The sequence below is a fragment of the Priapulus caudatus genome, unplaced genomic scaffold (assembly GCF_000485595.1).
Source record: "Priapulus caudatus unplaced genomic scaffold, Priapulus_caudatus-5.0.1 Scaffold700, whole genome shotgun sequence".
NCBI lineage: Eukaryota > Metazoa > Priapulida > Priapulimorpha > Priapulimorphida > Priapulidae > Priapulus > Priapulus caudatus.
Window position 1 is genome coordinate 97,841 of NW_014577761.1, and position 26,964 is coordinate 124,804.

At 41.0% G+C, this 26,964-nt stretch overlaps 2 protein-coding genes across 3 annotated transcripts in view; one reads left to right on the forward strand and one right to left on the reverse strand.

Annotated features, from left to right (window-relative positions):
* Positions 1-11,902, reverse strand: LOC106812918 (protein FAM160B1-like). Of its 2 annotated transcripts, none has more exons than XM_014816929.1 (16): positions 11,699-11,902; positions 10,714-10,789; positions 10,239-10,435; positions 9,897-10,001; positions 9,117-9,239; positions 8,725-8,886; positions 7,624-7,817; positions 6,729-6,920; positions 6,111-6,294; positions 5,438-5,603; positions 4,521-5,051; positions 3,560-3,705; positions 2,776-2,904; positions 2,421-2,561; positions 2,125-2,228; positions 1-1,974 (listed from the first exon to the last, which is right to left on the reverse strand). In XM_014816929.1, the coding sequence occupies exons 1-16, from the start codon at positions 11,741-11,743 to the stop codon at positions 1,854-1,856; spliced, it is 2,616 nt and encodes an 871-aa protein (XP_014672415.1). In that variant the 5' UTR covers positions 11,744-11,902; the 3' UTR covers positions 1-1,853. The 2 variants fall into 2 exon arrangements, with proteins under 2 accessions (XP_014672415.1, XP_014672414.1); XM_014816928.1 differs by having other exon boundaries at positions 10,690-10,789.
* LOC106812921 (follistatin-related protein 1-like) overlaps positions 11,568-26,964 on the forward strand; it is a 25,400-nt gene continuing 10,003 nt past the window's right edge. The window contains exons 1-4 of the mRNA XM_014816931.1: positions 11,568-11,624; positions 11,932-12,037; positions 12,178-12,234; positions 26,485-26,491. Of these exons, the coding sequence (XP_014672417.1) occupies positions 12,035-12,037; positions 12,178-12,234; positions 26,485-26,491 (67 nt within the window). The 5' untranslated portion in view covers positions 11,568-11,624; positions 11,932-12,034. The remainder of the gene's footprint in view (positions 11,625-11,931; positions 12,038-12,177; positions 12,235-26,484; positions 26,492-26,964) is intronic.

Here is a 26,964-nt window from a genome sequence, read left to right on the forward strand (position 1 = left end):
TACATTTATTTTGATTGGTTTATATATTTTAGATTCAAGTAAAAGTCAATAATTACAGAAAATAAATGGTAGCTAAAATAGAATTTGTTAGTTCTTAAACAATATGCTGAAGTTTAGTCTTGCACGTTGGTACATGAGAAAATGTGATAAGCTCACATATTCTAATTTGAAAGTGGTTACACCTTTAACATCAACACAATGCCATATAACTGCTACATACACTACATAACTATAAATGACAGAAAAACATAATAACATTGCTGGTCTGATCATTAACCACAATTTTTTTTGGTATATTCATCTACTCACCGCAATTCGTTTATAGTGCAATCTCACGACGGCTTTGAAGAATGCCAACTAACAATACAGCAAAATTTTTACATCTACATATGATTAATATTGAGAAAAGAAATTGACACACCAGAGATTCATGACTAATTCGTGTTTTGTTATGCTACTCATTAAAAATATATAACATCGAGAAACAATTACTCGAACCTATTCTAAATCTAATTCTGGATTAAAAAAAGAAAAAAGAAGGACAAGTGATATTTTATGGAAAACACGACAGTGGTAAAATGGCAAGATTCTTGCATTTTGGCTCATAAACGTCAATGACTGCAAATAATCTCATGGTTTTGCACCAGTACATGTATAATATAATGTTGAGGCCATAAATAAGCACTGGATTAGGAATCTGAAGAGTTGGAACCTATGTTGTATTAGTAGTGCTCAAATTATTGTTAAACAACTAGTATACACAACATTTATTGCACGCACTTTCCCTTTCATTATGCTACTGAGCCTAAGTGATATGGATAAAAAAGCATGTTATCTTACACAATTTCTACAAATGTTTTAAAAGTATGCACGTACATCAAATGAAATCAGTTTAAATACGTAACCATATATTACAGTTTCATTTTTAAATATATAGTCAAGCTAATAACAACATCAGTGAATGTCAAAGGATAAAAATTGTCTTTCAATTTATACATGAAACACAGACTTTCATGTAACACCACTATGTCCAATACTGACTGAATTTGTTACCCTGTGTTTATGTACTTATGTTCAAGCAAGATCTAAACATGATATATGCAGTTTATAACAAATATTTTGCCACATGGCCTATTCCCTAATACTAATAGATGAATAAATACATTAAATATTTCTTCACGCTTCTGCTTCCTGACTCCAAAATATTCAGCCACAGAAAAACGACGGAAGGCATTTATTGTTCTGTGGCACAGCTAAAAGTATATATAGGTAACACCTAGTCTAAACTCATGGTTTAGGTAATTAGATACATAAATGTGTCTATGACAGTTCATTAATATACATGCTCACTTAAATTTATCAGTAAACGTCACTTTCATGATACCCTGCTGTTTCTTTATTAAATGACCCTTTCTTATAACATATATCCTGTAGCTGAAGCATAGACAACAAGTCCTTTCCTTCACGAGATGTGACTAACAATTAGCACCAGCTATGGCAAACTTGCAAAACTACCGATTGCCAAAAAAGCATGAGGGTCAGTAATTGGATTATGGTAACAGCTACTTTCACTGGAACAATGTTTACACTGAACCAGAAGAATGTTAACAAAACAAATACGTGTTACCTATCAAATTTCAGTATAGTCTGAATTTCTGGAAACTTGCTCATTATACACATGCTATAAAGACTGAGTAATGGCGTGAAAGTGAATATTACCTCACACAACACAAATCTATTTGTGTACAAAATAAATCTATTTTGGACACAAATTACAGCACTATGAATTTGATAAAGGATATAACTGAGATTTCTATGTGGACCACTGCATAAATTCACCATTTGGGAAGGTGTTACTGTGCTCCAGATGACTGAAACATCGTTGCGTGATGCTTAACGAAAGCTACAGCTGCCAGCTCCTTGCAAAATTCCTCCAGCACAATAACTCCCTCCATAAGGTTGCTGCGCTCACAGCTGCAAGACACGAACACACTGTTAAAACCAGCAAGGAATCACACAGGCAGTTTAGCACCTCTCTTGACATGCCATAATGCAGAATGAACATAAACATACTAAAACGAAATCTACTGCTTCAATAGAGATGGATCAATGACCTTAACCTACCTATCGCTTTCTGGCACCAGCCCCATTAGTTGACGACGTGTGTGGGCCACTCCTTGTTTGAACTCTGGCACTCTATGCATACGAACTTCCAAATCTTTCACCACCTACATTAACATCACAAAAACATCACTGTGAAATCTGTCTATTGAATTCTAATTAGCTAATTCTGCTAATTAATTAAAAAAGAAAAACAATAAAGTGATGAAATATAATGCAATTATTGCCTGAATTAGGACGTGTATTAATTAATATGCATACAAAGCAGAACAGGAAGTTCTTTTGTGAGACATCTCTACCTTTGATAGTATGCTATACAGCGTTCGTCCTCCAGGTGGCGTCACTTCACTTGTACACAATAGAAGTTCATGTATCACAGGATGGGGGAAAAGCACTAGCTTTGCAAGCACCGAGGTCACTTGCAGATTTAGCTCGTAGCTCTTGAAAAGCACACATCATAGAAAAAAATCTCAGACATGAAATCACATACGTCATATCTCACAATAAAATCCAATGCATAAAACACCCCACCTGTGCAATGCATACAATCATATTCAGATTTGTCACAGTCAAATGTGACTTTATAGTTTAGCTGCCAAAGAAAGAAATAACAGGAGACCTATTTCAGTGCAGAGTATTTTACTCTTACTTTACCTGGTCAAGAATTTTAGATAGCTTGTCAAACAACATGTCCAGTAGACTGTCTGCACCATAGATCACATGTCGATCGGCATGGCTCTCGATACATTTCCACATTCTACACTGTATGCAAACAGCCTTGTACTGTAACAGAGATTGAACTTCACATGATTACCATATATGTATATATACGAACCTGGTAATCTTACACGTGCATCAGAAGTAAAGTTGGTCTCGTAAAGCTCAAAATAGAACAGCTGAATAAACTTCAACATGTTCAAGGATCAGGATGGCTTCTTTTATACAATTCATAGCTTATTTTTAAAGAAATAAAAAGATTTATCTCTACAACATTTAGCCCAAAGAGCAGAGGTTTGCATATGGATGATAATGGCAATAATAATACCAGGAGCTAATAATGACAATTTGTCATTATTAGCTCCTGATAATACTGTAATATCAGGAGTCTATCAATTGATAGACTCCTGGTAATAATTCTTTACTTATTATTATTATTTAATAAAGGAATTAGGAAATAGCAGTGAACAATAAAAACATGATATGAGGGTATTGTTCAGGTGCCATAATTGAGGAGGGACATACGGCTTGCTCCTAACACATTTTAGAAATTGAAATAGGCATAAGCTGATACAAGGTTGAAATCTCCACACTTGCATCACACATAACAAGCATATCACACCACTCCTGAACCTGACTCCTACTCATGAATCCTCCACCAATCCCACACCAACCTCTAACCCATATTGCACGACATTTATGCAGCCACCAGTGCTGATACCTGTCTGTGGGCATCTTTGAGGTACGTATCGTAGCCGCTGTCCTCGAGCTCTTCACAGGACGAGGCTTCGTGAGGCACGAAGGTAAGAAACGTGTGTACGACGTGGTGGATATCCACGCTGGGCTTGTGACCCTCTCCCTCAGCCACTGTAGCGGAAAATTACCAACAGAAATCAATAGTGCTGGTTTCCTACTTTATGGCTGCCCTATTAACAACGTAAAAATACTAATCACAACCACCGTCGTTATCCCATTCAGCCCAGCAGCGAAATCGTGTTCCTGCCCATCCTTATACAATTGATAAGGATTTACATGAAATAAGCCATCTTTAAAGTGATTACGTCACCGTAAATAGTAAAAATAAAAAAAATATTTCCACTTTTTCACAAAATATAAGTAATTCTGTTCACTTTTTATGGTTAAATTTCTGCATTATACTTCTCATTTTACTATATTGTTCGATGTGAACATACACTCGTGACTCATACATAGCCCATAGCAATCAATTAATGTCAGGAACATAATATCAAATCGTCCAGGTTTTTGGATTTTTAACTAGTTGAGAAACAATCTTATCAGGTAAGAATTTGAGGATACGTTAGTTCTTACTTTTAATGTAAAAAAATAGCAACAAACATTTTACAAATTTTACCATAGAAAATTTGTCACGTAATCAATTTAATGAGGCATTAACAGCAGTGTAAAGATTGCAGCAGGAATGATGTCTAAAAACAACATCTCACATTATTTATCACCTGCTGTGCACGCGTGGGAGATATAGTGATATGCTCCGTCCACCGTTGTCATCCCCACTGGTACTGGCTGCCCCACGAAGCAGTAATGGCGAGTGAAGCATTGGTGGCAGACAGACTCTGCCTTTACATACACCGCTGGTATATGGTGGTGGATGATAACTAGATAGTAAGATTTAAGCTCCCTACAGTTATAGATATAATATGTACCTGCAGCAGTGATAGGTGTCTCTGCATGGTCAGCCTGTCCGGGAGCACCAAATGACTGTTGACCAGACACTTCATCATCACCATCACCATCACCATCATCATTATGCTCATGTAGGTCACATTCAGTAATGTCGTTATTGGCAGCTGTCATTGGTGACCCGTTGTCGATCGGGTCTGCTTTGTGTGTGTGATTTGGCACCAACATTTCGGCTTCGCATGACAGCAAGTCATCCCCAGATGTGACTGCGCAAGATTCATCCCCAGCGATCACAGCCTTGCTCTCCCCCTGCCGACCAGTCCGATCTTCTTGCTCACTCAGCGCTTCCCTTTCTTCTTCTTGATCACAGATACCTTGACTGTGGTGACTGACACCCGAGATTGTTGACTGACAAGTTGGCTCTTTCCCGTCGATGTACGCAACAGGGCCTGCTTCTCCGTCGGCCTCCGACAGCGCACTGATGCTGGATGTGGGGCTTGTGCTACTCGGGCTGCTCACAGGCATGTCACTGCTATCTATCAGCACCTGAGATTCTGCAAAGAAACACACACGATTACAAATAGGTGCTACAGTAGGAATAGGTGAAAGAATTAGTTTGTGGATGACTGCAATCAGCTGGATTGTATGCAGACCAACTACCTAACAATAACTCAAACTTCAGCTACAATCTACATCCCCATACCAATTTGTCTTTAACGAGGAGTTAATTTCAAACACTGCATATTAAAATATATGTACCGCTCATAATTTCATAACGGATTTCCATTGATCTCAAGTATAATAGATTTTAAAACTAAAATCCTGGAAATATAAAGCAAGATTTTTACGGCTAAATATTATACTCAACATAGGAGCATCATGAATGTATGTCAAGCAGGACCATGACAATGTGTACATTAAAGCTGACCACTATATCTACCTCCGATGGCTGTGACTGCAGAGCTACCATCAGTAGTTACAGTAAGTTCCATATCTGCCTGTAGATGACACTTCTCTGGTGCACGCTGCAGCACTAGATGCTCGAATAGCACCTCGCAAGGTTTCTGCAGCAGCACTTCCAGCAGTTTTAGTGTCACAATGCTCAACTGCAAAACACAATGGAAGTTGGCTTATATGACAGCATTAAAACATCACACTTCCACTTCTTTTAGGAAACAGGGTGTTGGTGTGATGATCGATGGAATGCTAAATTTATTGACATAAAAAATAAAGGCGAAAAGAAAGAAATGTGTCTGAAAATGCAGTTTATGAATCAAAATTGCAATATTTTATACATTTAATAAGAATGCAGCTTACAGAAAAGAAAATCAATGAATGAGTTTACAAACGCACATATACAATCTACTAATTATGTTCTACGATTTATCAACTACAATAATACCTCATTACGAAAGAAATGTGCTCCACAAAAAACGCTAACCATGCAAAATTTTCGATTGCCTTCCATTATATAATTGGAGCAGCATTCCTACAGAAATTATTTTCATCAAAATAAGCATGCTCTCAATTCTCCCCCACAAGTAAACACAGTCAGATGCATATTGATTGGTTAATGTAGTTTTTACAGTATAGTTTCAATACGTTAGACACACCTCATCGGATGGATGGTTGCTCCTCTGAATAAAGTAATGTTGTAACTTGCTAGTCGTGGGGCATTTGTCCCCAGAGGACGAACCAATAATGAAGGTAGCAATATGCTCCAGGAAAACTTGAGACGAAACGAGTCGGACACAACGTGTCATGATGGATGTAGCGAATGCAGCAGTCACTTCACATCTGCCAGATTTAAATAACAGAAAGAGAAAAACCTATTTAGATTGGACATTCCAATGCTCATCACAAATATCTGTAAAGAAAATGTGAATGAAATTATTATTATTGTTACTATGCAGCTTTCAGGATTACTTCTGGTTAAACTATCATTCCTTCATGCTACGGCTTGATTTGTATGAATCCACATTAAAATAATAATCAGTTTTAGGTTAAGTATGATATGCTTTTATCACCCTCTCCACCTTTATGCTGATATTTCTATCATATCATGTGTATTTGAATATAAAAAGAAATATATATTATTAAATTAAATAATAATTTAATTGGCTTGATCAACACGATTTTTATCGAAACGTCCATCATATTATGTATGAGTTATAACTGCCATTTCAAAAACTTCAACAATATCAACTGTATTTTTAAACAAGATCACTTACACTTGCAAAAGGTCTGGTTGTAGAACATCTTCCAGAAAGGTTTTACAAATTGACCGTGAGAGGGCACTGCTGACTTTTGGATGTGCATCAAGAATAAGCTGGTCGCAGTAGTCGAGCCAGGAGAGAAAGCTCAACAGGTGGCGCTTACCGGCAAATGTGTGCATATCTTCCCTGTCACTATACTGATCCAACCTAGTGAGGAGCGTGAGAAGTGTTTTATAAACCCCAATCAAAATGTAATGGTCAGCAAGTGAAAATTGTAATCATTAGGGCCACAAAATTAATCTAAACCCAAGAATCATGTGTGATAAGCATGTTGCGCTCTCATTAATAAGACCAGGTCAGAAAATGCTGCTAGAATAATTTCTGGTACAGCAATACAAGCTCGATCTGGCCCTGAAATCTGAAAAATCACCATTATCCAGTAAGCAATAGCTTCAGCAAGAGAGGCTTAGAGAGCGAGCATGTCTATTCTCACCCTAGCTTAGCAGAGTTAACTCCTGTGGCCAGTCACTCATATGAACAAATACATCTAGGCTCAGTATTGTTTCTAAGGCTAGTACACCAGTATATTGTACCGGTTTCCCATGAAATCTGGCTGTACTGGATATCCCTCATCTAGTGGCACTGGGCCAGCACTACTAGACCCACCAGAACTTAGCTAGGGGCCATTTTCAGAAAAATCACACGTAGTTATGACATCCCAAGAGTAAAATGTCATTTTGAAAGCAAAGTTTTATGCAAAAAATTATGACATTTTAGACACTTTATAGGTATAACTATGTATGTTTCTTACAATGGTCAGAAACATTTCTGATTGATCCCCCGTTGATTCCCCCAACGATGTAGCGGTGTGCTCCACCTTTAAAAACACCCGATACGATCAAGCACTCACCCCCACTTTGCCTCTGTGCTGTCGATGTCAGCGGGATGCATGCTGCGTGGGATGAGGATGTAGAGCTTGGCCAGTTGAGCAGCTAGTACCTGAGAGAAGCGTGAGTGCTCGGCAATGATGCTTGCCGCCATGTCTTCGGGCAGGCTCGCACACAGCAGAAGGCCCTCACACGCTTTGATCACCACTCGGCTGTCCTGTGAACACCGATGACAACGTCAGGCGATGTCAACGTCAGGCAATGGCAACGCGCCAACAAGAGATGTTTTGCAGAAGAAGGGGTCAAATTATCGCATAATTAATATTATGAAAATGAGATAGAGGAAAAAGTAAGATATAATCAGGAGTGTATCAATTGATACACTCCTGATATAATTAATAGCATGAAAATGCACAAAACACTCATTATAGCAGCATTAAATCTCAAGGACATCCTATGACTGACTGCCTCTAAAATGGATAAACCTCGCAACAAAAAGCCTATATAGACCTACTGTGAGCATACTTGCAGTGTGCAAACATCACGAAATGTTCTCATTGAGCCAGAGAAGTGCTACAAACATTGGGCGTTGGGATTTTCAAAATTACGTCCGACGTTGTTATGTCACACAGCTAGCAGTAGACCTACACTAGCGCAAATTGTTCCTGGAACGAAAACACTATATTTGTTTCCTGATTGCATAAGTAATATAGATAACGATATGATTTAAACAAATTTCACAATTTTGTATTGAATAAACATATAATAATGAATTATAACTTGTTTTATCATAAGAAAAGAGCTTAACGATCGCTCCCCTGTGTCCCGGATGTGTAAACATCACTGTGGCGCTACTTTCGTAAGAAAAGTAATTTCGTTTAGATTTTGAGAAGAAATGTTATGAAAGTAGCAATACAAATGAGTTCTAGTGAATTTTTACAACATCACGAGCTCACAGTAGGTCTATATATGCATTTAACTGCGAGCTTTTGCAACTTTAATAGTAAAATGTTATTATTCATGAATGATATTAGCATGGTCATGCACATCTCCTCTGCTGAAAAGACGTAGAACATGTCATTGCAATTATTGATAAGTGTATGACCATGATGCATATTACATACTGGACTCTGCACCAGGGACAGCAATGACGAGACTAGAGGGAAGCCAAGCTTGCAATTGGGTCCTATGGGGTGGTAAGGTTGAGCTCCTTCCAAACCCTCAAAATCTGTTAGACTGCAGGCGATGCCAGGGCCTGAGCAATGCGGTGATGCTGCGGTAGGAACCTCCACATGCAGATACAGAAAAATCACAGTTAAACTTGGTAATACATGTACTCAATTTCTTTTTATATATTTGAGCACAGACAAATTAATCCTGCCATGCATTTAACAGTTATATAACATACAGAACGATTATTGTAGAGTAATTAGGTGATTGTAAAACTACATAAATTATGACACATGGTGAAGTTTTATGATTATGTCCAACACCCAAGTCATATTAATAAGCAAACCTCAAGGAAGAAATTGACTAGATATGGATTAGCTTTGATTTTAGCACAGATCACTCCGAGGAACTGTATTTCTTCAGCCTCTGTGGGTGCTGCCTGTTCGTTTCCACATAGGCGAATCAGCCTCTGAAAACACAGAAATTACGATAAGTTATAATTCCCATATTACCGCACGTAACACCATATCACCTCATGGTGCACAGAATAGAACCTCTCACCACCATTATATTTACTTGATATGATCACCACAATTCCATAAGCTGTAGAATGTATGTCATCAAATAGCAATATCGGGGTTCTCTCCAGGTCTTTAACAGTTTAACGCATATCGCTGTTGACATGCCTCCAAAGCTGAAGTTAATTTGTGACATTTCATAAATGTTTTGACATGCTTTAATTTCCAGCTGCATTTTATTTTGACAATCCCATAACAATCATGCTCTGTTTTCACAGCTTAATGTAACCGTCTCCAAACTGATCAAGTTTACCTGCCTATTAGGAGTGCTTATGACACGTGTAATTGACTTTAATTATACAACTCCCTCCTGGGCACTCTCCTATCCATCAAAAAATGACATGCCTTCTAAAATTCATGGGAAGAACCCTGAATAATGTAAGTAATGCCAAATAATCAAATGTCATGATACCAGTCTTAGGCATTTATAAAGGCCATGCAATTATCAGTGGCTGTTGTCATATATTTTAACAGTTTTTTGTTAACTTTATTTTGTTATCAAACTCAAATCTGAAGTCATAATATTAGCTAGTGAAATTTATACTTACATGTACAGGCCGATGTACATTAATGTGTGGGAGAATCGGCTGATTAGTTCGAGATAGCAGATGTGTGAAAAACATCAGAACATGCTGTTTCATTCCCAGGGGGCACTGCATAAGAATTATAAACTTAAAAAAAATTATACATTACGTACCAATAAGTGATAGACAACACCATATTTACTTGTCAATACATTTACTCGACTAAACATTTCAATGGTGTAGATCTATATGTCTATACAACTCTTTGTTAATATAAATAAATATTCAGGAAATACATTGTACATTTTTAATAGCAATATATTTTTGCTAATAGCTATATTTTGTCGCAAGCTCACGCAGACGTACATCCGCTCGTCCCAGAGCGTAAAGCGTCTCGAGAATCTTATGTCGCAGCATGTACTCCATGCAGGGGCCGGTGGTGCTCCCTTCTGGCACTGATCCTGACCCGGCTTCCTGCCCCGCCTCCTCGTGATGCAGACTGTCCAGCATTTGGTCGAGATGATGGGGAATGCTGGTTGCCTCAATGGGCTCTCGCTCATCATCTGTGAGACAGACACATGAATGTACAAATTACAGTAAGAGCAAAGAGAGTACAAAAACTGATTTAGTTTTCCTCATCTTGAGAATGTTCTGAGCGAAAATCGTTGCAACAGATACTACCTGCAGGCAGTTGGGAATTAGAAATAGGGTCGAAAATCATGTGGACTACTATGCTTAATTGCCATTATTGCAAAATTATTCGGATAACAGATGAGTTCATAATAATAAAGATCATTACAACATTTAATATGGATACATTTTTTAGTGTGCCTGTACATACTGCTTTCAATGAAGTAGTGTGTGATAGCTTTCCAGTGGTGAACAAACTGCTCCTGTTGTGATGGCGGAGGTGCAAGCTATCACATAAATAATAATGTATAAAATAAATTAGTAAACATACCACTGAATAGGCCAGGTAAATAATCTGACTTTAGCCTGTCAATCAAAACCAAACTCAACTCTACGTAATCTGACCATATGGAGTTGAGAGCAAACAAACCAAAAATGCACATATATATAGCCATGTCTAATTTAAATAGTTATTAATGCTAGTGAGCGGGCACCAGTTATCCTGCCATGCTATGAAGACACATGCTAGGAAGATAGCGGAGGAAGGAGGATGTGAAGTTGAAATTACGGATAGAATAAGGGCAGTATCATCTGTATGGAAAAAATTGAGAGAGATTTCAAGAGTGGTGTGCGACCCAAGGATGCCCAGAAAACTTAAGGTAAAAATCTATGGGACAGTCGTGAGACTCATCAAGTAACGTATGGAGCGGTAACCTGGGCCATACGAAGAAATGAGGTTGCAGAGAACAGATCTATGAGGATGTTGCGTTGGATACTGGGAGTTTCATTGAGAGAAAGAAGAACAAATAAGGAGGTACGACGAATAGCTGGAGTAAGAGACATTAAGGAAGTTGTAATGCAAAATAGGATGAGATGGTATGCGCATGTGGTTAGGAAGAAAGATGAGGAGCAAACGAAGGGAGCATGGCAGGAGCCGGTGAGAGGAAGAAGGACGAGAGGGCGACAGCGAATTAGATGGAGGGATGAAGTGGAGGCGGAGATGAGAAGGCTGGGAGTAACGGAGGCCAATCCGGCCGAATGAGGGAGGTGGAGAACATTCATCAACAGGGAGGTCAGCCCCTATCGGCTAGCTGACGTCTCAACGTGGATCATCACACTAGTGTTTGTTATTATTATATTATGTACGACCAGTTATGTCATAGCACAAGCAGAACTTAGTGATCAGCTTTACTTACCGCATCGACAGCATGTTGTAATGCTGCAGCGAATTTGTTAAACATTTTTTGTTTTTGTTTTAACGACGTTTTACTTTAGTACGTTCGCCGATTCGGTTTGCTGACGAGCGAATCTGTAGCTCACTTACACAGAACAAACATGCGTTCACGTGTCATATTTGAGTTTTCAATACTTATTTTGCACTTATGTCTATGAACATAATTACTAAAACTACGTCTAATTGTTAAAATAGCAAACTTCTGCGTCTTATCATCAAATTTGTGTACATCCTCACTTCTTCAATCAGTGGCGCCGCCTATAAACAAGTATCATTCGGCCAGGAATCAACAAGGAAGATGGTAAATATACACTTGGTCTCTAAACTTTGATTGTTATCCTGCATTTAAGTGGATTTGTTGAAAATTCCAATAAGTATATATAATTATGAATATTGTCACATTTAATATTTCTTAATTTACATCGGTTTTGTTGTTTCTAGGAGCTTAAACTGGTAGTTGTGTTGGCGGCATTGGTTCTGGTCAGCTCTGCTGCAGTGGTGAGTCATATCCCAATTATTGTTACACATCTGAAACTACTCTCTGAAGCTTGTGACTTATAATGTATCTTCTCCCCTGCTTTCCTTCTATCAATCCTCTACCTTCTTTACTGGCTTTACCTCCACCTTCTCCAATTTCTTATCCTTCTAGCTCCATTCATGGAGATAGGGCTTCCAAAGCTGCCCTGATTATGTTTCTGTAACAGAATTCGTTTAGGGTATGGGGTTGCTAGCCTTACGACGGCAATTCATGGGTTTGCTAGGCTCCAACTAATCATAGAGCCACTTGTGGTGACCATACTATCAAGAGCGTATAAAGAAGGCCTTCTTTATACGCTCTTGATACTATGCATAATACAGTAATATAGAGATAACAAAGTAATGCAATCCAATCTATTATTATAACTATATTGTTAAATTTAAATCAATAATTTTTTATATTTTTTATCGTGAAATATATAAATGCTGGGAGCTCAATAAAAAAGTGTTGCTGCTTTGGCTTTAAGTTTAACAATATAGCTATGCCCAGCTTTTTGCAGATATATCATATAGCACTGCTTCAATTACTGTGTGGTTGGGATTTTCTAATAATTATTCTTATTCTAAAAGTTTTCGTGATTTTGTCTTTTTACGTTTTTGCATTTTCAAAAGGGATTAACTGCATTGTTAGGGATGCTTTTTGCCTTATTGAAATTGTTATTAGGCCAAAACAAAATATATGTGTGATTACCGTTACACTGTTACATGCCAAAAAAATAGGGTAGGTAGGTAGGGAAAACATTTTATTTTCTTGAAATATTTTACTTACGAACCATGTCCGAAGGATGTGCGTTGTGCCTTTTGAAGCAGGAACTGTCCAATTCATTTTTTTTTTTTTATAATTTTTTTTTGACCTTAAAGAAAATTGACAATAAAATGTTTAGGGTCGCTGGGAATAAATAGGGTCGGTCGGGAAACCGTAACCACACCTATATTTTGTTTTGGCCTTATTGTAGCGGTTGTAGGGGGATATGTTATTACAGAAATATTTTCGTCATATGGCTTGCTCAGATGATAGAAAATTAATCTTTATATCAGTATCAGAAATCACATGTGGCTTTATTGCTAAAATATCATAAAAAGTAGAGCACTCACAACTTTTGTTAAAGCCGCAATATGCGCATCCAAACGCTAATTTCTCTAGTACTAGACTAGCAAATACTTCGTGTCATGCATAATCACACTACCTAAATGACAAAATAAACTCTAGTTCCTCCCATTTCACTGCGCGTTTGCTTAAAACTCACAAGAAAGAGGTGCAAAATCTGGCAATCTGGCGCCAATGCCGAATTCTTTGCCAAACAATTTAGCCCCGAATCGGTTAGGTGACGTCACATGTTGCTACGGGTTGCACCCGCTGTACAGTCGCTTGGTAGAGCAACGCGAAACTGTCAACAACTTCGGAGAATTTGAACAACATTGGAGGTATTTTCAAATACCTTTTATAAGACAACGCACAGTGAAATAGGAGGAACTAGAGTTTATTTTGTCATAAGGTAGTATGATTATGCATGACACAAAGTATTTGCTAGTCTAGTAGTGGAGAAATTAGCGTTTGGATGCGCATATTGTGGCTTTAAGGTTTGTTTTATTATCTCGTAAGAATTTTTGTATAGAGGGTTTTCCTAAAATTCTCTCAGTGATTCTTTTTTTTTCAAAAAGTGCATATTTAGTAATCCTGACAGTATAATTAATAAAAAATTTATGACACATCCAAAAGTATATATATGTTTAGTCCAGAACAGTTAAGTATGAGGGTTTTTATATACTGTTTAAAATGGGTTATTTGACAATTAAGTTTACAGTATTATGTATATGAACATATTATGCTAATTGACATATTGCTATTCATAGTACTCAAATTGTTTACAGAAAATATTTCAACAACAAGAAGCATTAGCTGAATGTTCTAAAATGTATCTAAACATCACAGCTCACTACATTAGTACCCTCCTTCTTATCACTGGGAATATGCTGGAAGATTTATATATTTTCTAGCACATGTAGTTATATAAATTGGTACATATAATTTATACATCATTCTTATCAGTTGTTATTTGGAATTTGCTTGTTACATGGAATTGAATATTGTAAATATTATAACAATGATCAAAATCATGTGTTTTCATTAAATTTATACTTGTGTGTCCACTTGACCAACCACTAGACACGTCTTTCAATAATTTCGCATTTTAATTTGACTGCAAGTATATGTACATCTGCTTGAGTAAATTACTTCTGCCACTGCTGAAAGCAAATTGGTTCTCCTATTACTTCCTGACTAATCTGTTCATTCAACAAAATCTAATTTCACATGCGTTTAACTGCATGGCCACTTCTGCCCATGCTGCATATAGAAATTAGCATAGTCACCACCTTGATGTCGTCCATGGTAGTTTGCTGTGTGTAGAATTAATTCAGAATTGTAATAGAAATTATGCAACCATGTATTCACTTAATTTCCTCGCGTTACCTACCACTAACTATCTCTTTTAATAATGTAGTGTTTCAAATTGTTTCGAATTCCATTTGCATCTGCTTATGAAAACAAATTGTGCTACTGGTAAAGGCAAATCAAAATGGAGGGAATTGCAGACTCATCTCACGTAAAGCAAGGTATTCTTACAAGAAAAAAACAACATTTGCAGCATCCTAAATATTTCCACGAAGTTCCTCCACTTAATGCTGAGCAACGTAGAAAAAATTAATTGACTGGACAAGATTTTTCTATTATGATTGTTGCAAATACGTTCCAATATTGTTGCGACACACGTAAGGCTAAGAGCAGAATCAGAGCTGCATTGCGCTGGTATTGTCCCCCTTCCCCCACACACACAAAACTGAACCGTTAAATGCCTTTTAAGTGGTTATACATTCTGCTTGAATAAACGATTATAATGGAGACCACGTAATATACGCTTTTGATTCTCCAGTCGTTTGATGCCGCGCGGGCAGGCATATCTAGCTAGTGGGATTTCCTTGTTAGTATTGTGTCAGTCCATGATTACATGTTTCCCTTGGCTCGGCTAGTAATCACAAATCTCGTGATTGTGGTAGAGCTTATAGTTAAGAAATTTGCATTTTGGAGCAGTAATAATGCCAGCCCAAGTATTATCTGCATTTTTGGCGATACACCCGATTGATCGCCCAGTATTTATTTAGTATTCATGCACAATTTTATGTGAAAAACATTTGCAAGATTCGCTGAGATGAGAAGCGTAGGAATTCAATTTCCCCCAAACACAAAACCTTCCTGTTTGCACACACGACGTTTTCGTTCAATATAATATGAATAACCGTCGGATACAATTTTAAATGGATAACTTTCATTGTGCACGATGTTTCTATTTTGTTTTGCTAGTGCATAGAACTTAGAAGAGGCAATAGCCGCGGGCAAGTTGTGGACTGAACTGCATGTTTTGTGCCACCACACGGTTGATAATTTCTTCTTTAGCAAATCCAAAAGCTTGTGAGCGCTGAATGCTCATATAGATGCTCACGCATGCGGGGGCTGTGTGGATTTGTTGTTAGATAGACGTATGATCTTCGTGAATAGCGACCGTGCGGGGTAACTTAAAGTGATTACGTCACTGTTAATAGTAAAAGTAAAAAAAACATTTCAACTTTTCCACAAAATGCAAGTAATTCTATGTACTTTTTATGGTTAAATTGCTGCATTATACTTCCTATTTTACTATTATTATTGTTCGATGTAAACATACACTCGTGACTCATACATATAGCCCATAGCAAGCAATTAATGTCAGGATCATAATATCAAATCATCTAGTTGAGAAACAATCTTATCAGGTGAGAATTCGACGATACATTTTGATTTAGTTCCATTATAGTACTTACTTTTAATGTAAGAAAATGGCAACACAAATTTTTACAAATATACACCATAGAAAATTCGTGACGTAGCCAAATTAATGTCTCCAACCTTAATTAGTAGTTTCAGTTCTGGAAGGAAAGCGATGTAAGGTAGCGCTTGTGGTGCTAATGTACAGCGCACTTGGATGTGCGCGATCGACTTGCAATGATGATGATGTGATGGGAAAAGGTGGTAAGCTACGTGGTAAAAGCCCTACATCGATTGCACCAATTTATGTCGATGATCGGTGGTGTGGAAAGAAAAGGAGGCTGGGATGGAAAGGAAAGGATGCGGTGCAGTATACGATGTGGGAGCACGTTAATGTGGTTCATTTCTGTTAAGCCAGTCTCTCCGTACTGTAGACGCTGCTTCCAACCGATAGAAAACGGTCTACGGTTTACAATCAACAGTACGTGGTTTGCGGTGCAATGACACACCCGGTTTACAATCCCTAGACATATTCCGACAGTGCCCACTCCTTGGTGCGCAATACGCGCTCGTCTAGGTCGGATATAATCTGCGTAGTGTAAAGGTAGGGGGGCACACGAGCGATTTTTATCGCCCGATCGCCGCGAATTTTAAAATCGCTCGAAAAATTCGCCCGTGTGCCCGTTCACGTCGACGCCGATTTTAATCGCCCGCACGAATCGCCCGTATCCAAAATGTTAGATATTTTCGGGCGATTATTTACGCCGGCGATTATTTACGCTGGCGATTATTTACGCTGGCAAATTCGCTCGTGTGCCCGTGTCCGGCGTATTTTGTCGCCCGATCGATTTTTCTAAACCAATCGGACGTGTTGTTGATATCATGTGATGTTAAAATCGGGCGATTAAATTCGCTACGTGTGCCCCTTCGTGATCGGGCGATTAAATTCGCTGGCGATTTTAATCGCCGCGATCGGGCGATAAAATACGCTCGTGTGCCCCTAGCATAATGACTTCGAATGAAATGCCATTGGCAATTTCTGTCTTTATGTATTCACAGAAATTCATATGAATGATGTGGTGGTGCTTAGAACTGTGGGGTTGTAAGAATTTTCGGACCAACTTAAGACGTCATTTTTGCGAAAACATTTGGACAAGCAGATTATTACGTGCAATAGAAACTTCGCTTCTTATGCGCTATCGATCAGAAATTGACGGGGTAATGCCAACCAATTTTATGTGTGCAGTTAATTGAGAATGCTAATTGAATGTCTGGGAATGGTATACTACTATCAAGAGCTAATTACTAGCTCTTGGTACTATTAAACAGTGCGGATTGACGTGCTAGTGTTCCGACGCTCTTGCCCGAGAGTATGCACGCATGTGTGGATGTAGCACTGTCATCAATCCTTGCTCGACTTGCATTTATCACAGAACTACCGACGACGGTGCCATTCCGCGGCGTCCGTGTTAAATGTGCAGGCGTTGGTAATCAATGCTGCTCAGCGGACCGGAGGACGCATTGAAATTAACCCACGGGATTGATCATACAGTTGGCAGTGTCAGTGTTATTTCCTGCGGTGTATAAATGGGCTCACTTAGGGAACTGTGATCGATTTCTCTTAGTCGTTCTGTGGTTTGACAATCGCATAGCACCTTGGTCCATATTTGCTTCAAGATTAGTTTGCCAGAAATTTGACTAGATTATTTATTTATTCATTTTTAGCTCAGCTGACGAAGTCAGATGCAGCTTGTAGAATCGCATGATTGTCCGTCCGTCCGTGCGTCCGTCCATCCGTCCGTCCATCCGTCCGTGCGTCCGTCCATCCGTCCGTGCGTCCTCCGTCCGTCGGTCAACAGTTGGGCACAAATCTTATACGGTCTTGATATTCGGGACGTCGTGGGGGGGGGATCGCGAAAAGGACTCTGGAAATCGAATTTGGGGGTCAAGGGTCAAAGGTCACGGTGTGTCAATGGAGGGGGAATATTTCCCCCTTAACTTAAGGTATAGGAGGAAATACGGAATTGCGGCACAAATCTCAACGGCTTGACCTACGCTCTTAATATTCGATGTATAGTGTGATGAGGAGAAAACGCATCACCAGCGCGAAATTAGAGGTCACAGGTCAAAGCGCAGTGTGGGAAAGGTCAGATATATATCAGACATTTTCTGAGGACATGGTCTACACGGGACCCGACGTTGCCCACAACCACTTTTTTGCTCTTCCAGCCATGCCCTACCATTTTTCTATCACTCTTATTGGAAGGACATTGAATTTATTTTTAGCTGACCATGCGCAAGAGTAAGTGTCTGTATAACCTTGTTGACCCTCCAGAGGGGTTAACATGGAATTGTTGACTGTTAACAAAGGACACTGAACTGTTTTGCTATTAGGCCCCTCCACCCACCACTACAGCTCATGTTCAGACGGCACTTCCATAGATAACATGTTAATATAGCGACAGTCATTAAAGTATTCATACAGCTGTTACTATCTTTATTACTTGTAACTAGGGATATAAGTGGCGTTACTCAGTTGTGACCAGCTTGCGTTGAAGATAAAAATATCCAAAAATCCAACTCAAAAAATATCTATCCTATCCATGCATCCACTCCATCCATCTCCCATTCATCGCCATCCCATCTCCTCCATCATCAGCGCCACGCATCCGCGCATCCCAATCCCATATCCCCACTCCTCATAAAATATAATGACATGCCATGCCATGCCATCCCATCACATCGCATCCCATGCCATGCCAACGCATGCCATCCCATCCCATCACATCCCAAACAGTAAAAAATAATAAGAAATCAAAAGATAAAAGACATTAAATATAAAAAATAAAAATAAAAAAGTAAGAAATTAAAAATAATACATACTAAAGAGGTAGGTAAAGGGGAAAAAAGGAAAAAATGGGAAAATAAGTTCCCCAGCTGGGACTCAAACCCGGAATCCCGGTGTAGGAGACGGATGTTCTAGCGATTAGGCCACTGCACCGTTAAGGGTATACCCATGGATTCACACGTATGTGATGTTAATCTGTATGCACCCCCATCTATTGATGAATAGAATTTTTATGAATTTTTAACTTTTTAAAATTTTTGTTTTAGCCAGAACCACCTCACAGACGTGCTGATTCTGAAAATATCTTTAGTTTTCCTCTAGGCTGCGGAGTTGTCTAGTTATGCGAGTACGAACTAATTTGGCTGAACAACTTTATATATATATATATATTGCAGGAGTAGATAATCGGGAAGGAGTGTGACTTCAATAAACAAGGGAAATTCGTCGTTTACTAGCCTTATAATACCTACGATTTACTACGCGTAACTCATCCAACTTGAGCTCAAATCGTACAGAGTACATTCGCCTAGCATCGTGCGAAATTGTTTCCTCGTATACACCAGCAATACGGAGATACAGACTAAAACGTACAACACGATTATATTCATTCTTTGGCCATCAATCCGAACGTATTCCCTGCCGAACTTGCAAACAAAAGGCAGCTACTAACGCACTGTGGCTCACTCGGCAAGGCGGTGTGGCTCGCTGGGAGATTGGACATCGACGCAACACTCGGCGAGATAACCTTTGACCCGCCATACAGCTACATACTGGCATACCGGCATACAGCTGGTATGCCCCCCACGCACGCACGCCCACCGCAATCTTCCTGCGAGCCACACGCCTCGCCGAGTGAGCCACAGTGCGTTAGTAGCTGCCTTTTGTTTGCAAGTTCGGCGGGGAATACGTTCGGATTGATGGCCAAAGAATTGATAATCGTGTCGTACGTTTTAGTCTGTATCTCCGGATTGCTGGTGTATACGAGGAAACGATTTCGCACGATGCTAGGTGAACGTACTGTGTACGATTTGAGCTCAAGTTGGATGAGTTACGCGTAGTAAATCGTAGGTATTATAAGGCTAGTAAATGACGAATTTCTTTTGTTTATTGAAGTCACACTCCTTCCCTATTATCTACTCCTACCAGTAGGTATAGCAAAGCCTATCATAGATTTTTGATCTGTATTAGTAGTATCCTAGATATATGCTCTGAGCGCAAACGCGGTGGCAGGAGGGCGCACTTGATTCGGTTGTGAGTTTATCAGAAGAATACCTGGCTACAGTACACGTCAGTTGAGCGCTGTCGCTCTGCGGCACTTGTTATATGTTTTAGTATAACACCGCATACTTATACACAAGTTAGAGCAGAACTGCGCCATTCAGCTGTATTTGATCAATAATCTTTTCTTTAGTTTCCCAGTCATTAATCCGACAAGACAGCACTGGTTAGTTGTTTGTTTCCTTTGAGATTTCGTTCTAAATAATTCCTTCATCTCTTCAAATTAAAATTAAATATTTATCTTCGATGTGGGTTCATTTAGATAGCGGTCCGTTGATAATTCTTTGTCGTTTAGAACTTGTCAATATGAGTCAATTTTTATTGCATGATTGGAATGTTGTCTTAGATTGGTTTTAAAGTAAATGTTAGAAGTGGGACAGAATTTTATATTGATTCGCGATATACTGATCTCAGATCTATCTCATATTAAAATACAGCAGTATAATTTACATACTTACATTTGTACCATAATGTGCGAACGGTATTGCAGGAATCTTGCATTTCTGGTGCGGGTTGCTGAATTGTCCAGTTAACTTTATTTTACTAGTTACTACAAGACATCATATCATTATGAGTATAATGCTTGAATTTCCTATTGTTTTGCATGCGAAATTTGGTTTTGAACTGAGTAATAATTGTAAATTTCCACACGATGCGCGACGAGTCTCGACCACGTACCGTTGTGGGTTTCACTCTATGGCCCCAATGATGCGTGGTCTATATCGTTATCCCCATGGGCCAGGCATGCCTAGTCGATATTTGTGTCTCTGTGTCCAAGGAGGCCTAGCCGGTATCTGTTTCTATCGCCAAGTATGCCCCGCTGGTATCCCTAGATGTATCTCCAAGGATGCCTATATTCAGTATGTGTATCCCCAAGTATGTCTCCAAGGATTCCTACTTCTAGTCAGTATTTGTGTTCCCGAGGACGTGCAGTCGGTATCTCTCTCTGTCTCCAAGGATGACTAGTTGTGTAGTTGTGTATTTCCGCGGATGCCTAGTAGTCAGGGGTGTTAGGGATATTTTGGTTCACATTCTTCCAAAAGCACCAAATTTGGCCCAGATGTTGCCCATACCGATACTTTTCGATTTCTGGCGGGCGCCGGAATGGCGCCCCCCCGGGACCGCCATATTGGGCAATTCCCAATATGGCCACCACGGGTGGGGGGCAATGCTAGTTAAACATCCAAAAGATCTATAATTCATAAATAATACCGACTTTTTTGGGGTTTTCAAAGTCTGGGAATCTGATTCTGATCTTACTGCCTCAGTGATTTGAGGCAAGGTCACCCTCAAGGCACCCCTAAAGGTATTTTGGGTCAAATAATCGTCATTTTTACGTGTTTTTTTTGTCCCATATTACAAACGCAACCATCATTTTATCCGGTTTCCGGGGTTGAGTACCCGAATCATGACGCTTATTTGACACGATTTGAGGGCAATATTGTCATAGTCAGGGTCACGATAGAGGTCACCAGCGGAGGTGAATCGTACGTCAATTATAGGTAACAAACATTAAACACTAAAGACTTAGACATAATACTCACTTTTTAGGGATTTGTGGGCCTCTGAGAACCGATTGCTGATCTAATTTTGGCGATTTGAGACATAGTTGACGCACATTTTGGGGTTAAGGTCAAGTTTCAGCAGTGTACTACGATAAAAAATAAACAACAGATTATTCCAGGATCATTTTTATTAAAGTAATTCAGACTAAAGTATTCAACTGGCATCTTCGCTATTCCCCAACAGCCACCCACTTCCCGCGATTTGCAAGGGACCCCGTAGCCTCGGAAAACACCGGCGTGGTTGCATTTGCGACCTTCCTGTGGCATGCCTTGAGGCAGGCATCGCGTGCAAGAGAATGGGACATGTAACTGAAGCGGTCGCTGAGAGTGGTCATAGTGGTTGCGATGTACTGGTGCACTTGTGCCATCACCCACTCACATGAAGGTCAGGAATTCTTGCGCTGAACCGAGGTGCAAGCCTGACTTCGGCAGTAGAAATGTGGCCTGTAGTAACGCTGCATTCATCACATGCTGGAACAGTGGCTGCTTGGGTAGGGCTTCCGTGATCTGCTTCCAGTGGTTGAGAGGCGATGCCCTGGCTCATTGACACCAGCTTGCCCGCTACCCCTTGCTGTACATGAGTACCCACGAGAGCGTTCGAATCTGCTGGGCATATGTACAGACACCGATTGGCAGATGAAGTGGTCAAGGGTCGGTGTGAGAGCCACTAGTAGTGTCGTGAGTTCGTCATGCCTTGTCGCAGGCAGCCGCAGGCCGGTCTTCTTGGCCACATCAAGAAAACTGTGAAGTGTGTCACATCTGTAGGCCTGTGGAAGAGGGGTAGTGCAAGGACTTTGAAGGACGAGATTGGAGGGCGCGATGGGTATGGACTGGAATATCACGGTACTTTTTTACGCAGTACCGAACCCCACCAGAGCTCTGATAGGCCGAGGTTCGAAAACTGGATTGCAAAAGCAGCTGATAAAACAGTGTCACCATGGCGAACATAGGCTGTTAGTATGACCTGCTTGCGGCATAATGCCAGATGCGTAAGATCCTTGTGTCGGCCTCGGAATGGTTCAGCGGTCTGAAGTGTTGTGAGGTATCAATGCTTGTTGAGAGCTACTGGTCTCGAAACGGGTACTCAGGCGGAGCTTTCCAAACACCATTGTCGTTCTTTGAGATGCTGTGTGCTGATAATGAGAAGAGCCCTTCTTGTTTCTCGCTTCCTTTGTTTAGGCAAGCCATGTTCCATTCATCGCTTCGGAATTTGAGTGCTGCCATGGCCCCCGAAACCCTTTTTTTTTGTCCCCTTTTTTGTTTTCCCCCCCCCCCCCGTGGCCCTTCCCACGTCGTACTTGCGTAAGAGGCTTTTGAGGTTATTTTCCGTCGGGGTAATTATCCCATACAGCGTCGATGCGTTGGGTTACCACTCTTCATTTGGCCTTCCAGAAATGGTACAGATGGGAAGCGGCAGCATACGTCTCTTGATGTTTTTGGCTGTTTGTGGGGCGGGCACCATGTCGATCAGCTGCTGCCATATCAACACCCAACTGTTGCTTGTTTGGCAGGGCAGCTGTGCGGCAGTGGGTGCATTGAGGATGAAGACATGTCCGACTTTCATCCCAGATCGCGAGCGAACCTGCGATCCGCCAGGCCTTGGTGGCTCTCCTCTGCTTTCGAAGCCGAAAGAAGTCTGTCATGTCTGCTGCGGACACGACTGAAGTGAGAGGAAAAGTGCGTGCTTAAAGGTCATAATTCCTGCATCTGTATGCCAGTTGTTCCTTCTAGCTTTTTTCTTGGGGTCAGGTCGGTTGCGAATGTTAGCAATGTTGTTCGCGCTTGATGGTGTATCAGATACCGGTACTGAAGCTTTTTCGCAGCCTTTCAATGACGGTATGCTGCATGTAGGGCTTGTCAGCTTCATGGATTTGAGTAGCAGAATTAGCAACGGCCTGTTCATGACATGTCTGTGTATGAGTGGCACAAGTCCTGACGTGTAGTGAGTGAAAGGGTTGGCTAGTGCTCGACCACCTGTCGATGAACGATAGTAAGCATCATTCGAAACTTGACTTGCAGAGCTGTGTCTTCCTCATGATGAGGGCAGTGGAATGATGAGGTGGGTCGTGGATGGCCTGCCACCGCCTATCCCGCCCCCGCCCTGCCCCTCGAACTCCTCAACTATCGTGCGCAGGTCCACCCCCCAAGGGGGGAAAAAAAAAAATTGCGCAAGTAAAGCATTGTTTTCTTGTTCGGCGATTCACATTCTCCGAGAATCTGGATTTAAGCAAAGTACAGCGATTGTTTCTTGTTGGCGATTTCGACATTCTCAGACTCTGGCTTCCAGGTAAACCACACAGTACACACAGGCACACGCGCGAGCACGGCGCACGGGCACACGCAGCGACGCACACGTCATCCCACACACAGCACGACGTACAGCTGACGCGCAACAGCGCACGCGCCGCGCACCTACGCAGCAGTCACGACAACACCCACACACACATCGGTCGGGCAATCAGGGCAGAGCGTACCGCCTTGCGCAATCATGCGTGTATCGTGTCGCAAGATCTCTGTGTGAAATGGATGTCGGACGCGTAGTCTAAGGCGGTTCTCATCGAACCAGGTCGCGTAGGCATGCACCGGCCTTATTTTTTATTGGTGGCTCAGCGGGCCACCTACACGCGAACCGTTCAAGGTGTCCCGACGCGTAACCGTTTCAGGTGCCATTGGCACCGGCCGGGCCACCGTTAAAGTCGAGCCCTGCGTCAGTGTGGCATGGCTCCTTATACTAAGGAAACAATAGTTTCTTAATTTTCTGAAAAGTCGTTGTCATCAGGTTCGGCATCGTTTGTCGGCTGGGCAGTGTGTCTTGGGAAGTGTTTGCTGGTGGAGAAACTCTCAAACTTTTTTTGGAATGTGGGGTGACACACCAGAAACACTGCTTTGACGCCCCAAAATGACCTTTAGGTTGTTGACCTTGAAGGGGTGACTTGACTTCGAATCCTATTTATAATTAAGATCATGAATCGGATTTCCTACCCCTAACTAAAAAGTGTATTATGTGTGATGTCTAGCGTTCACTTTTGGTTTTTTACCTATAATTGATCGGTAAGGATTCACTCTCGGTCGGAGTGACTTCTATCGGACGCCTGACATGCGATATTGCCTCAATCGTTCAATATAGGTCAAGATTCGGGATTACTCAACCCCTGAAACTGAATAAAATGAGGTGCTGTTTGTATATATTGACAAAAGAACATGGACAAAAAATAGACATTTGACGCCCCAAAATGCACCTTTAGGGTGACCTTGAGGAGTGAGCTGACCTCAAATCACTGAAGTTACAGATAGAATGAGATTCCAGACCTTGAAAACGACCCTAAAAGTGGTATTGATTTATGATTATAGTTCTTTTGGATGTGTTAACTAGTATTGACCCCGCACCCGGGGTGGTGGCGCATATTGGAATTTGCACATATGGCGGCCCCGGGGATGCGCCCATTCCGGCGCCCGCGCCAGAAATGAAAAGTATGTGTATGGCAACATCTGGGCCAAATTTGGTGCTTTTTGGAAAAATGTGAACCAAACGGCTTTTTAGCCCTACGCACCCCTGACTATCATGGTGATATATCCTTATGTGTCTCAAAGGATGCCAAGGGCCTGAATTTTTTTCGGGCCCCCAAAAAATTTCCGAAAAAATAAAAAAAAAAAATGCGTGCTTAGGAAAAGCATCTCTGGCCGAGCCCCTGTCATTGTTTCAGAACGACAGTGCGTGGTGTGTGGCTGGGGGGTGCGTGTGCGTTGCGCTGGCGCTGGTGTGTGTGTCGGGGGCGTCGTGTGTGTGATGTGTGTGTGATGTGTGCGTGGGCGTGCGTGCGTGCGTGCGTGCGTGCGTGCGTGCGTGCGTGCGTGTGCGTGCGTACGTGCATGCGTGCGCTTCTTCGTGCATACAGTGTATCGCATATACCAGATGCGGAGTCTGCTTGGGAGGCTTCACACGTACATATATACGCGTCTGTGATGTGCATGCTAGTAGAACCTCATGCGGGGCGTCCGCGCCCATCCACACATGAAATCGGCTGGTCCTGTCCTGTGAGCCGCACGCACGCACGCTGCCCATCTGTCTCCATGTAAGCCACGTCGTCGGCACGACCGATACAAGCATCAGCGAGATTTGCTTTCCGTTCACCGTGCTTCACTATTCAGTAATTGTCCTACGTAGTACGTATACGTAACGAGCTGGCCGCATTCAACCGTTAGCGGCAAGTTTCTGCAGCAGCAGCAGCAGCTGCAGTAGTAGAAGCAGCAGCCCGCAAAACACGGTTTACGTTCGGAACCTTTGAAGTAATGTCGAAAAGAAGTTTGCGGGAACGAAAACAGTTTCCGCTTTTCGATTTACTCAGCGACTGCGTCTAATAGCCGGTTATTGGCGGCAAACGAATAAGGGGTTTTGCAACCTTTTAATGTTTAGGCGGACTATATAAAATTACGTTACACGAGACAACATTAAATTGTCGCACAGGAATGAGGTTTTATTAGTTTGATGTTGGTAAATTGCATTGCAAATTGTCATTGCAAAAAAATTTCGATCGACGGGGATAGACGCTCAGTAGTTTGTACACATTGTGTGTAGACTGCATGGCCGCGAACAGCGTTGCATCGCTTAATTCTACGTTAATATGAAATGTGCGTGTTAATCATCGTGCATCATGATTAATTGAATGATTTCATGTTACTCCCGAGTTGCTAATGTTTGTTTTTATATTGCATTTCAGGATAAAGGTACGTACGTAGCAGTGATGTTGTCAGTGTGTGTGCTCTCCACGTTGGTAAGCAGAGTTGTTTAGTTACATACAGTTGGTAATTAAAGGCTCACAATGCGCATCCAAACGCTAATTTCTCCAGTACTAGACTAGCAAATACTTCGTGTCATGCATAATCATACTACCTTATGGCAAAATAAACTCTAGTTCCTCCCATTTCACTGAGCGTTGTCTTATAAAAGGTATTTTGAAAATACCTCCAATGTTGTTGAAATTCTCCGATGTTGTTGACAGTTTCCCCAATCCCCAAGCAACCGCGCAGCGGTGCTGCGGTACAGCGGTACGGGCGCAGCAAAGATAAAAACATGTGACGTCACGTCACCACTTCGAGGCTATTTTGTTTGGCAAACAGTCGGCGTTTGCGCCAGAATGCCAGTTTTCTCACCTCTTTCTTGTGGGTTTTAAGCAAACGCGCAGTGAAATGGGAGCAAC

Excerpts from the sequence above, each read along its gene's own strand:
- LOC106812918 (XM_014816928.1), bottom strand. The coding sequence starts at position 11,743 with ATGTTTAACAAATTCGCTGCAGCATTACAACATGCTGTCGATGCG. Across the intron at positions 10,436-10,689 it reads GTACAGGCACACTAAAAAAT|ATGATGAGCGAGAGCCCATT; the intron begins GTATCCATATTA and ends TCTGTCTCACAG. Across the intron at positions 5,604-6,110 it reads GCAACCATCCATCCGATGAG|TTGAGCATTGTGACACTAAA; the intron begins GTGTGTCTAACG and ends TGTGTTTTGCAG.